The following is a 12,683-nucleotide window of genomic DNA, read 5'->3' on the forward strand; positions in this document are numbered from 1 at the left end:
ACTTACACACAGGCAGCTCTGTTCTGACAAATACAGTAAATATGTGTGCCTCCTCATGCAACTGCCTGTGTCCCAAAACATAATGCAAGCATCTTAGAAGTTTTGGCATGCACTTCCAGTTTCAGGATAGGAAATCCTGAAACTGTGGGAAGAATCTCCATTGACAGAGACTGAACCCCCGCAGATCCTATCATCGACCTCTGGGACCCAACTTAGCATTCTGTGGTTATTGATATTGAGGGTGGCATCTATTATCTGTGAAGAGATCACATTGTCCTGCTACCCTTTATGGACAACATGCCTGTAGTAGAGATTTAAATCTGCCTGCTCTCACTCGGCTGCTAATCATAGAATCAAACAGCCTCGAGCTAAGAGTAGTGTGAGTGGATCTCATTTCTGGAAACAAGCCTGGGCTTAGAAGATGAGAAGAATAGTTGCTGTCTCAAAAACGAGGGAAAACCAAACTTAAAAATAAGCCAACAGCTGTCGCCAAGAAAGAGTTCAGACCAATTTTCTGAAAAGTTTCTTCTTTCTTTTTTTTTTTTTTTTTTTTTTTTGTTGTTGTTCAAGTGAAATAGTCTCCCTTCATACTAGTTGGTGTCCTCTCAAGGATTGCAGACCATTCCACAGTGAAGGTCTTGATTTACCATTGTCTTGAGTCCTACATTGCCATCCAAAGGGTGTGAAATGCTATTGTCTGGGTCTGGTAAAGCTTCACAATGACAGTAGTCTCTCTAAACTCAGGGACAAATGTCTCAAGGCAGTGGAAAAACAAACCCCTTGATGATCAGTTTGAGAGTTACTTGAATGGCTCCTCCAGGCATGCTTGTACACAAAATCACAGTTGTATTCACAGTTATTATTATTTATGACTCGTATGGGGGTAGCACTGACAATTTCTGTCAGACAGCAGGGCCCTGTTGTTCTAGGTGCCTTATAAAAGGATGGCGTATAGAGCTTACAGTTTAAGTATCAGACAAGAGATAACTTGTGGATGCAAAACTACAGAAAATATAAGATGGCTATGAAACTAGGCAACAACAAAGCATGTGGAAAACCTTCAGAGCTGTTTGGTGCTCCATGCTTTTACCTCAAAGTGAAAATTTTGGCCTTGTAATTGGAACACTGATCCATGGGAACTGGATGCCTAAGAATTAGGTACTCAAATATTATTGTAGTTTTGGATCCAGTCCCCTAAAATGAGTAGTCCTTATTAAAGATCCTGGATGAGATACTATCCTCATGTTCATACATAATCTTACCTGTGAAGCCACTGCAGCTTCTTGGGGGAATCTGAGGCCTAGATTTTCCCCTTCCAGTTAGATAACCTTGTTTTAGTGCAGCAGTCATAAAAGTTGAAGTATCTTGATGAGATACTTCTATGAAGTACAAAGAATAGTTGAAATACTTGACAAGGCTGATGGTAGCTTGACTTATTACAGTCTTTCTGCAACAAATATTCTGATCTGATATATTTGGTTATTTGTTAGAGTGAATTTGAGCAGTTTCATTATGAGTACTCTTTTAAAATCTCTGTTCATTAACCATTATCTACACTAGATGCTGCTGTTTTAGCTAAAACAGTGCTACTGCTACCTTGTTTTCAAGGGACGGCCACAGAATTTCTTCTCCACTACAAGTATTCCAGCCCTACCATACACACCCCCTTCAACACAACTGTAATTTTTATTCCTTTCAGTGATGTAAAAGTATCATTTTTACACACCCATTTAGTGGCATAGCAAACATAATTGAGCAGGAACGATGCGCTTTGATGTTGCCGCTGTTCAACATGAGTTTTATTTGCACCTCCTATCATGAAATAACTGGCCTTGTCATCTGTGTTATCCCACATCTTTGACTCAATACAAATCATGTAACTTAAAGCTAATTCGAAAAAATCAAAACTCAAGAGGAGTAAGCTGTATTGTGTCACCCCAGCTCTGTTTGGGGGTTTCACTGAGAAGGCCACAGCACAGCATCTATTTTTATTTCTTCCTTTCTTTTTCTTTCATAAGGTTGCAAAACTGGAACATACTAGTTCACTAGTATTCAAATACACAATGCCCTTATCATACTGGCATCTGGGAGCATAGCATGCCAAATGCCTTGCTGACTCTGCTTCAAAGCTCTTTTAAGTCAATCGCTCATTAGCAGAGTGATGTGTAGGTCCCCTGTCACGCAGGTTGCAGGGCTCAATCCCCAATGGAGAGGAATTCAAGGCTTTTTGGTGAAAGCACTTGAGCTAGACAGAGTGCAGAGAAATACAGCATGGATGATCTTGTCTTGAACTGGAAAAATGATTAGATGATCTCATAGGTCATTGTCATATGAAGTCGGCAGTTCACAGCCAGTTTTCAACCATGAGAGGAGAAAGCTCTCTGGGGCTCCCTGTAATGTGAAAGTGTGCTCCACATTTGTCAGGGCCAGTAGGGCACCTGCTAAGCCATCAGCTTCCCCTTTACATAATCTGCAGGTTGATACTTTCCCATGTAAGGCCATGTCATTGGCTATGAATGAGAAATACACAAAACAGGCTAGAGGAGGTGGGGTGGCAAAAGGAAAGAATAAAATATACCTGTGCTCTCTTCCAGTTCTGCAGCCTCTAACTTACTCCTTGGTGCCTGGACTAAACCCAAGCAGCCCTGCAAGCTTCTTCTGGCAGCTGCCAGCAGCATCAGGGAATCAAAATGGTGGCTGGAGGTCAGCGCAAAATTTGACCTTTCTAGTTGAGCCTTCTCTCCTTAGTTCACACTCAGCAGATGGAGGAGACTGATGGCAAATAGGTCTCAACTTCCAACCCGCATAAAAATCCTTTCATACTGCAGTGACCATCTTTCAGATGGTTTTGTTGGCTTTAGAGCTCAACTTCACACTCAGCTGGTGCCATAAGGGTGCTATACAAGCTGTAGCCAGTTCCCAGTTGTCTATGATTAAATGATCAATGACTGCACATTGCTCATCTTAATTTATATGTCTTTTGCCCTGGGCTGAGGTTGGCTTTCGCAAATGGATATGAATAACTACCTTGTGACAATAACCGGTTGCTAATACATCAGAGAACCAAAATAGAAATGAAGCTTCTAGCAGTGATGATACACAGCCTTTCTTCTTGAAAAAGACAGGCAAACATATTCTTGCTGAACATTTCTATTAGCTAAACAGGAATGCATCTATAAAAAAAAAGTATGGTTTAATGCCATGTACAACACTAGATATAGTTTTCCTGCATCCTGAGGAAGCCCCCACCAGAAAGTTGCTTTTTGAAAAAAAAGAAGAGAACCTCTCAAGTCAAACTCTAGGAATAAGCTATATTTCTTCTAATTAAGGAAGGTGTGTTAGTACTCACCTGCCAGCAAGAAGAGGAGGAATGAAGACACTGCAGACCTACAGAGCTTCCCTATGTGCTGGCTCATAGCTGCTGAAGTATATGGCCTCACTGTCTCTCCCTCTGGTAGTATGGGCAAAAAAATATGTGTGTGTTATTGCAACAGGACCTCGCATTCTGCCCAGTGAATGTCACACTTGCTAAAGTTACCACAGCTTTGAGCTCACAGTGCTCTGCCTGCTGGCTGGATGACAGCCACATTTGAAGTGACAACAATGAGTTCCCGGGGGCTGTTCTGATCTCTCCCAGAGAAGATGCCGAAAATGCTCTGAGAGCAGAGGGAAGATAATCTGTTGTTTTTCGCTTTGGCCTTGTACAAATCAGAACATTGGGCTGAGTACAGAATATCCAGATACTTAAAGGAAACCTCTCTTGTGCTGAACCCCTCCCTAGTGGAGGTGAGAAGAGAAAGCATTGCCTTGATTTTCTGAGCAGCCCGACTCCTATCATCCTAATTGACCATGAAAGAAAGTTCGAGGAATTCAGTATCTTTGTGGCTATATGCCCACTGTGTTTATTGGTAAAATGTATTCCCCAAACGACCTTTTTTTTCCAGTGCAGAATAAATCCTTTTGCACCAAAAGCTGATTACTTAAACTCCATTTAAGTAAAGCTCATCTATGCCACCAGGGTGAAGGGGAAAACTGCTAAAGAGGGTAGACTACCTGCAAAACTATCAGGTGCGCTCCAGAACAGAAAATGTGGGTTTACACAAAGGTGCATACACAGCACTGCTTTGTGGGAAGAGCTCCGGCGGCCCCAAAACCTCACCTGTAGCATCCAGCCCTGCCAGCAGTGCTATTGCTCTACCGAGCACGTGCCATTCTCGCTGGCTGGCTGGCTCCTTTTCCCTCGGGTATGGGTTTAGGGATTACAGCACACCTTTCCAGAGGCCTGCTGGTTTTATCCAATGATTTTGCTTATCTTTAGGACTCTTCAGGTAACTGAGCTGTACTTGAGTATCCAGTAGAGACTCAATTCCACATCCGTTAAAACACAAAGCAAATTCAGCTGAGAAGCATGAGTATTTCTGCTTTTCTTCATATTTGAAAGCAAAAAAGCCCCCATCACACCATGAGGAAATCTGTCATCATGCTACTGTCATATGGCTTTCCTGAATACACTTTTAATAACTTATGTGATCTGCAACTTTGGATGTGGATGCTCCACAATAACTGCTTCAAGAAATTCCACATCTGACTTACAAAACTGCTGACCAAACAACATTTCTTGGACCACTTGTGGCTCTAGCTTTGGTGTGGAGTCACCTGTATCAGCAAAAACACAATAGGCTAAAGGAACCTAAAAGGCAAATATTTCTTCTCTGAAATGGGTTGAGAGTGTGGGAAGGTCTGAGATTACAAGGAAAGAATTACTCTGACGTAAATTATATATTACGAAAGGAACTGGGACCAAGTGCGGAACAAGATAGCACTTCAGCAGAAAGCTGGAAGGTAGATTGTGAGGGTCTTCTGAAGGAAGTACTGCCATTGCATTACTGAACAAACCCAAAATATCTATGAAAATAAGAAGACAGAGGAGTCAAAAACAATCGAGTTTGAGAAAGGAATAACCAGTGAAGTCAAAGGCACCTGGCAGATCAAGAGGAACTGGGACTGAGTTACTGGCATAGAGCACTGGCCGTGACTCTGTGTCAGTGAAGTCAGTGTGGGAAGATGGAGCTGGACCAAAGGCATTCCAAACAGTGTTTGATTTAAACCCAAATATTTAGTGTGCTTCTAAAAAAAACTTCAAGTGCGTTGTGATGGACAAACTACCATTGTTTCCGCAAATGCTGCTTACGTTAATTTTATCCTGTAATAGCAATTCTCTTGTGAATCTTCCATGAAATAGGAGATGCCTGAGCAGAACTGTTAGATCAGACAGATTTTAACTGAGGGAACACAACGGCATTTTAGTGTTGCTGGCAACCATCACTTGAACGTGAAGCTTCTCCTGCTTGGGTAACCCAGTATGATCCAAATCGAATCTCCACTTTTGGACAAAATTAAAAGTAAACTGGTCCTGAGTGTTGTTGAGAAAAGCCTGAAAAATTTCAGTTTCAAAGGTCCAGATCAAGAATGCAAGCAACAAAAATGAAATAAAACACACATTCTTTTTTACACTTTCTTGTAAATTTTGGAGACTCGCAGTTGGTGGCGTCAAGGCTGTCCTGTCTGGGCCGACAGATGGGAGGGGATGTCAGCCACAGGGACTTCTAGCACCTTTCTCAATGTATCAGCGGGCAGGTATCGCAGGGCCCAGAGATGTCCCTTCAGCGAGAGCCTCAACCTGCTTTCTGGGGAAGTGGTGAGAGAAAAGGGACAGCGAGAAGAAACAGCACTGCAATGCCAGGCTGCTTTTACTCCTCCTTCCCTTGGCCATCCATCCATCCATCCATCCATCCATCCATCCATCCATCCATCCATCCATCCATCCATCCATCCATCCATCCATCCATCCATCCATCCATCCCTCCCATTTTCATCATCCACCAGCCAGCCACCCAGCAAGGTGGTGATTTCTTTTCACGTCATGGGGCTTTTCTTTTTCCGGCAAGGCGATATGGAGGCATAGATCTGCAAGCCGCCACCGCTCTGGCTGCGTCCCGATTTGAGGTGCTGCCTCACTCGCAGCCCAGCTTTTCAAACCCCTGGGCTCTTCACAGCTCGGGCAGAAACCCCTTGGCGCTGCTCCGCAGCTCGAAAACCGACAGCCCGCCTTACCCCTGAGATGGGGCCCCCCACCCCGGACTTCCCTTCTTTCACCTCACCCCCCCCGCCCCGCAGCAGGGCACAGAGGGGCCTCCGCCCGCTCCCCTGCAAACACCGGCGGGGCAGGCCGGCACGTTCCCCTCCGTGCCCGCCGTGGAACGGCCCCTCGGAGCGCGGCCGCTGGTGGCGGCGGGCGGGCTCCCCTTCCCCGCTCTCCCCCCCCCCAGGTGTCCCCCTGGAGCGGCCTCTCGGCGGCATTTTCCGTTGAACCTCAACCACCACCCCGCCCCCCCCCCCCGCCGTCAGGTTTAGGAACCGCGTCTGCAGCCCGGGCGCTGTTTGACCGACTGCCGGGGCTGACGGCGACGGGAGGCTTCCCCTCAGGAGGGAGGCAGCTAACGCCGCCCGTCCCGCCCTCCCTCCCTCCCCCCCCCCCCCCCCCCCCCAACTCCCCGCAGCCAGGAGTTTTTCCTGCTACAGTCCTCAAACTTTCCACCGGCTCTGACGCTTCGTAATTAACCCTTCTGGAAGCTGCCGAGGCGTTTCAGGAGCTGGCCGGGTTGTGCGGGAGCGGTGGAAATCGAGAGGACCCGCGGCCCCTCTCCCGCCACCCCTCCGACCGCTTCCCCTCCTCAGGAGCGGCGCCGCTCGCCCTTGGCAACCACCTCCCGCCTCGGGTCCGCGGCCCGGCCGGCGCCGGCCCCTTTAAATGGCGGCCGCGGCGCCGCCGTGCGTCCCGCTGAGGCAGCTGGCGGGCGCCGCGCCGCCCTCGCCCCCCTCCATGGTAAGAGCCGCGGCCGCCGCCTGCGCCCTCCCCGCCGGCGGGCTCCATGCCCCCGGCCGCTGCCCCGCCGCCGCGCTGCCCCCCCCCGGGCGACCCGTCTGCCGGCGGCGGGCTGCGCAGGTAGGTGTGCGTGGGGGTGTGCGTGGGGGGGAGCCCCGCTGCTTCCCACCCCCCCCCCCCCCGGCCTCTCTCCCAGGGGACGGGACGGGCGGAGCTGCCCCGCAGGCCTGGCGGCACCGCCCGGGGGTGCGGGGCCGCCGCCACCCATCTCCCCGAAAGTTTTTTTGGGGTGAGGCGAGTAGGGCCGGGGGCGGCCTTCCGGGCCCGCGAAGCGCCGGCGTCGTGGGCCCCCGGCGAGGAGGGGCGGGGGAGGGCGCCGCGGGGGAGGGCGCGGGCTGTGGGGTGCCGAGGGCAGCGTGAGGCGGCGGCGGCGAGCTCCGGGGAGGCCGTGGGTCGGGAGCGGCGCTCCCGGGGCATTAACGGGTCTGCCCGCTGCGTGGGAAGCCGGGGTGGCCCCTGGCAACTGGTGGAAGTTGCAGCGAGCCGGGGTGTTCGCGTGGATAAACCGCCGGGGAGCAGCCCTGCTCTCACGCCGCGGAGCCTGGCGTGCCCTTGCTCTCTGCCTCACCCCCTTGCCCTCTTCCCGGGCGAACCCCCAGCCTGGGCCGCGGGCTTGGCCGGAGCCTCGGGGGAGCGCGGGCCCGCTGGCGGGCTGCCCGCAGCCCTGCTCAGACACGGGCCAGCGTGCGTGTGCCAACATCGGTTTGGTTCCGAGTCGTTTTGATCTTGAAACCCAGCTTCCCCTCTTGATGGATCCAGTAATGCAGGCGGTGTTACTGGTTAGGGCCCTGGACTGGGTTTGTACCAGTTTGCTAGGTGGCTTGGGACAAGCGTCTTTCTGCAGCTCAGTTTCCCTTCATAAAGTCAAACTGATCTCTCGAGTGAAGAATACTGATATCCAGGGAGAGTGCTGCAGAAGAGTGCTTATCTTTAAGTGATAGGAGTAGAACTACTTGCCTCTGAAGTGTTGTGCTTGTGTTTATAGATGACAAAATATACAGTTTATAGTGTAACTAATGTTGAGTATAAATATTTGGTGTATTTGTATTATATATGTCAGTCCTCTGGTAAATGGTACGCCTGCATGACCTTTGTCAAGTTTTGAAAGGTCCCACGGATTCTAGAGATGTGCTGCACATTAGGCACTGATTTCTCATGTTGATGTTATTCCAGCTCTAAATGTCTGTGCAGCTTCAGCGTGCAAGTTAAGGGTCTGCTGTGGAAATAAAATACTCTGATAAAAATGTAAGTAATAATTAAATATGGTGTGCTCTGGAAAAAAACGTAGAATCAATGAAAAGGCTGTTAGTGGGAAGTGTTTCCATGCCACTCACCTTGGTGAAACTAGCATGTCAAGTTTCATTTAATATAGTTGTTAAATGGATTAACCAACTTCTTACTTCACTTTTCTCCTCCATTGTTGAATTACATACCTTGCTTCTTTGTTCACAGGAAGTTCATGAAGTGGATCATGGTCTTATTAGCCAGCTACTTGCTGATTCAGAGGAGACTCTCAGTCCGTGCACAGAGAAAATGCAAGGTCCTGCTCAGTACAGCTGGAGTGCTGACTGGAGCTTTTGGGTAATGTGTTTTGTCTTTCTTCTAACTTGTGTTTTATTTAAAAATATAGTATATGTATATTTTAATTTATATATGTGTGTGTGTATGTACTAGCTTTATATCCACAGTTCTCAAGTTGCTTTGTAGTCATGAATTAGTAAAGTATTCTCCACCCATGTAGTGAGGTAGGTAATTTTATCATTATCAGCTTACTAAAGTGTAAGCTGAGACTGAGAGGGGGTGAAGTTGTTTACCTGATGTCACGTATCAAGTTAGTGACAGGACTCCTGGTTTCTGTGCCCGGTTCTGTCTCCCAGTTCCTTGTATGGTTTCTTAACCCATCCAATGTCTCTTTATGCCTTTGGAAGATGTTCTTGTTGCTTTTTAACAATAAGGGATGAATTTTGATTCTCAATGTTGGGTGGTTCTTCTCATGTTCTTTCCTAGTGTCTGTTTTTGTCAAGTAAACACATCTGTTTTCCACAAGAGTAAATAAGCTTTCTGTGGAAGGAAAGAGGTTTGTGAATAAAAAGGGCAGAATGGAGCGGTTTAATTTTTGCTCCTCTACAGGGAGATGCTTCACCAAAAGCAGAGGGTGTAAATGCTGTCTTTAATACTCTTCTAATACTTTTGGTGGATGGCTTCTTTTTCTTTTTTTTTCTTCTCTCCCCAATGCCATGACAGAAAGTAAACTTACAGGTGTAGACTCGGAGTGTATGTTTTGCAGTTAGTTTGGTGGATAAGTTCCAGCTGTTAGGTAGGGAAGGGGAACACTTGTGCATGCAGATACAGGCAGGGTAACACCTAATCTCGTGAGAGACTTAGGTTCCCTTCCGCACAGCTCTGACAGTCTGACTCAGGTTCTGCATCAGGTGGCCTCAGTAAATTGGTGTGCTTCAGCTTGTGCATAGGAACATCATCTGGACTACCATGTCCTGGTCCTGATGAGGTTATCAGAGTGTTCATTGTGCTCAGCAGGTGAAAGATGAAGTATCCAGCAAAGGCCGCAGGGAATCTGTGGCAGATCTCTGAGCAGAACTGGGGGATCTGATTTCCCAACTCCTTATTTATAAATATCTAGCTTGTATGTCTTTTCATCCCGCCTGTTCAAACTAAGCGGATGTCCTTAATGGTTAGAACACTGATTTTGCATCTCGGGCCGTAGCATAAACTTCCCTCAGAATGCAAGTGTACTTTTAAATTGAGCAATGGTAGTCTGGAGCCAATGGAGGTGGGACAGGCCGATGAATCCCAGCAGCTTGTAGAAATGTGTTGCTAGAGAGCGAGTACTTGGGTCATTCAATGCTTTCTCTACTGTTCCTAGAGCAACAAAAGTGATACAGGGCCATTCTGCCTGTGCCCAGCAGTATCCCTGTAGTTGAATTGATAGCAAATCATGCTGCTCAGACATTGTAACTGCCAGCTGTGCTCTCATTAGATGGCAAATTAGATTGTGTAAACTAACTCTTGATGGTTTGTATACAATTGTTAATGCAGTTGGTAGTTTATTCGAGGAAGAAACCTGTTTAGGTCTTGGGGCCAGTTTGTTGGACTTGCAACTTGCAACTCCGTCTTTCCTTGATAAGCTTGGCAATCTAAAATTAGGTCAGTAAAGTATAATACAAGAAGAATATAACTCTGCTATTGGCTTTGCATTTTTGGCTTTGAGACACATGACGGAGGTTAGAAGTTTGTTTGAACAGAGCTTTAGGCATGTAGGGTGCCAGGGTATTGTTTGTCCTCACAGTGCCACTCTGCTTCCTGTAGTAATGCCTGCCTGAAACTTCAGGGGGGTGGGATTCTTCAGTGCAGTGGTGGCTGCTAAGTGTGAGGTGTTGTCCGGTGTGATTAAACGATTTCCTTCAGTCTATGATTTATACTTCAAGACCTCAGTATTTGTTTGAAGTTCGTGTTTGTCTGGTTCTGCAAATATGACCTTGCAGTTAAAACAAAGGAATTGTGTAAATACTTGCCTCTTGTAAGATAGTGCTGTGGCTTGTAAAGTTTTAGCCGTACCGTTTGTCACTGGTTAGTTTTAAAAACCTCTATCAATCCAGTTATAGGAGTTGGTGGTACTCATTTTCTCAGCCTCAAGGAGACTGAACTTAAAAGTAGCAAGAGCAGAAAGTCACAAACTCTAGGCAAAAATTAAGATCTAATTAAAATTAAAATTATGTCGTTGGCGTCTTTCCCTGATCTTTTAGACAGAAAATGTGTTTTAACAACTTCCATGGTTGCTGATCAGCTGCTGACTATATAAACAGATCATTAAAACACCCTAAATACTGAGTCATAGTAAAAGCATAGGTGATAATGCAGAAGGTAGTTTGTTGCAGTGTGCAAAGCATGTGTCACTAACATTTGACAAAGGATGATCTTGGTGTCCTGTGGCAGGCGTGGATCTGTTATGTTCATTCTTAAGTCTGTAGAACTGAGGAATTGCTACAACAAGACTAGCCTGTGGTAGCATCCAGGGGTCGGCTTTGTTCCCTGGGTTATTTGCTTTGAGAGGCTGCATCTTTCTGATGACTTTGGTTTGCTCCAATGATTTATTTTTTCTAAGTATGTACACTTGCTTCTCTGATGGAAACCAAATGTGGATGTTACAGACTGACTGGTTTGACTTCAATTTTTCATGGATTTGAGTGGGAGTAGGCAGTTGTGCCATGCCTCTGGAAGCCAGGCCAGGTATCATGAATGCTCAATGGGTGTTGTGAGCACATCTAATTAGCAGCAAGCTGGGGTTGGGAGCCTCTGGGATATAATCTCTTTCCTGGCCATGGTGAGTGGGGAGAAGGAAGGGTAGCAGAAGAATTACCAGGGAAGGAAGAAAAGAGAATCCTATTATGCATAATTTTTCCCCACTCTAAAAAAATAATACTTTGGATAGCTTTATTGAAAAATATAGAGAAATAATTCATCTTCTATACTACTGTAAGCAATTCTTAAACTGGTAGTGTTATTAACTGCTGTTTTTAATGTGGGTGTTTTTTTGTTGTTTGTGTGTGGGGTTTTTTTTTTTTTTTTTTGAAGACCATTCCTTGGAGGTGGACAAAACTAGACTTTTAAAATCTCACTGAGGAATTAAAAGGCTTGCTTACAAACTTAATCTCAGGGCTTTCCCTCTTTGCTGGAACCTGTAAAGCTCTCATCTACTTTTGATTAAATGGTTCCAGTATTGGCAACTGCAAATAGAAGCAATGAAAGTCAAAGATGCTTTGGAAATTGTTACATCTGGAAGCCCTGTCTCAAGATTTTGAACTCACTTTTTATGCTTTTTATACTCTTCATACTGAAATATAATTCAATTTAATATCCTCGGAAGAAGAAACCCGCAAAATCTTTAAGTGTTCTCCTATTGTAATGAAGAAGGTAGAGGTGAATGAGGAAGCTAATGGAAAGGATCCTTGCATCAAAAGTGAGGGTTTTCTGTCTGGAGACTGTAGTTTCTGTTAATAAGCACTCAAAGAAAGTTCATATATGTCTACAATAAGAAGAATGCCTGTGGAAAGAAAGAACAAAAAAGTAAGTCCTTCCCTTGCAATGAAAAGGTAGGTGGAAAGAGTTGAAATCAAATGAGCATCTCAGAAAATTGCTATTATCTGGGAGGCTTGTTTAAGAATTTGGAATTGTGAGGTGCCACGGAGGTGTTGGAAAGAAAATAATAGAAAAGGCTTTAAAAAAAGCCAATTTGACTGCAATGTAATGTCAGTTTAAAGAATTGGTCAGTGTGAAGGAGTATGACAATGGAAGCAAACAAGTGATACAGTGAAAGTTGAAAATAAGGCTTTTATTTTTCATAATAGTAAAACAAATGAGGTTGCACAAGATTTAGAAAAGCATTTTGAATTTTTACAAACATGGATTTGGCTTCTATGAGAGAGATCTAGTCTGTGGGAGCGTGTGAAAATATGTATGCCAAGAATATGATAAACATAAATGAGTCAAACCTGCACAAGAGGGATGTAGATACACATTACAGTTTGAAAGATCACTTATTGCAGCACAGATACAAGTTTACATGCTTCAGAGCCCAAGACTCGTAAGGGTTATATGAAATTTCTTGCATCTGTAGTTGTTTGAATGCTTCGTCCACCTCTATCTGAAGACTCAATATTCACTCTGGAAATGGTTTACTGAGCTTGTTAAATTGGTTCCTATGTTTTGGCAGGCTGGT

The 12,683-nt window shown here is 45.7% G+C and overlaps 1 protein-coding gene across 4 annotated transcripts in view; it reads left to right on the top strand.

Annotated features, from left to right (window-relative positions):
- The first annotated feature begins 6,556 nt into the window (after positions 1-6,556).
- GRAMD1C (GRAM domain containing 1C) overlaps positions 6,557-12,683 on the top strand; it is a 55,239-nt gene continuing 49,112 nt past the window's right edge. For 2 of the 4 annotated variants that reach the window (XM_042788567.1, XM_042788568.1), the window contains exons 1-2: positions 6,557-7,006; positions 8,399-8,527. In XM_042788567.1, the coding sequence (XP_042644501.1) occupies positions 6,812-7,006; positions 8,399-8,527 (324 nt within the window). In that variant the 5' untranslated portion in view covers positions 6,557-6,811. Of the gene's footprint in view, positions 7,007-7,784; positions 8,192-8,398; positions 8,528-12,683 lie in introns of those variants that run through there. The other 2 variants (XM_033005165.2, XM_033005167.2) reach the window with 2 other exon arrangements.

The sequence above is a fragment of the Tyto alba genome, unplaced genomic scaffold, assembly GCF_018691265.1.
Source record: "Tyto alba isolate M040663 unplaced genomic scaffold, T.alba_DEE_v4.0 Super-Scaffold_14, whole genome shotgun sequence".
NCBI classification, from domain to species: domain Eukaryota; kingdom Metazoa; phylum Chordata; class Aves; order Strigiformes; family Tytonidae; genus Tyto; species Tyto alba.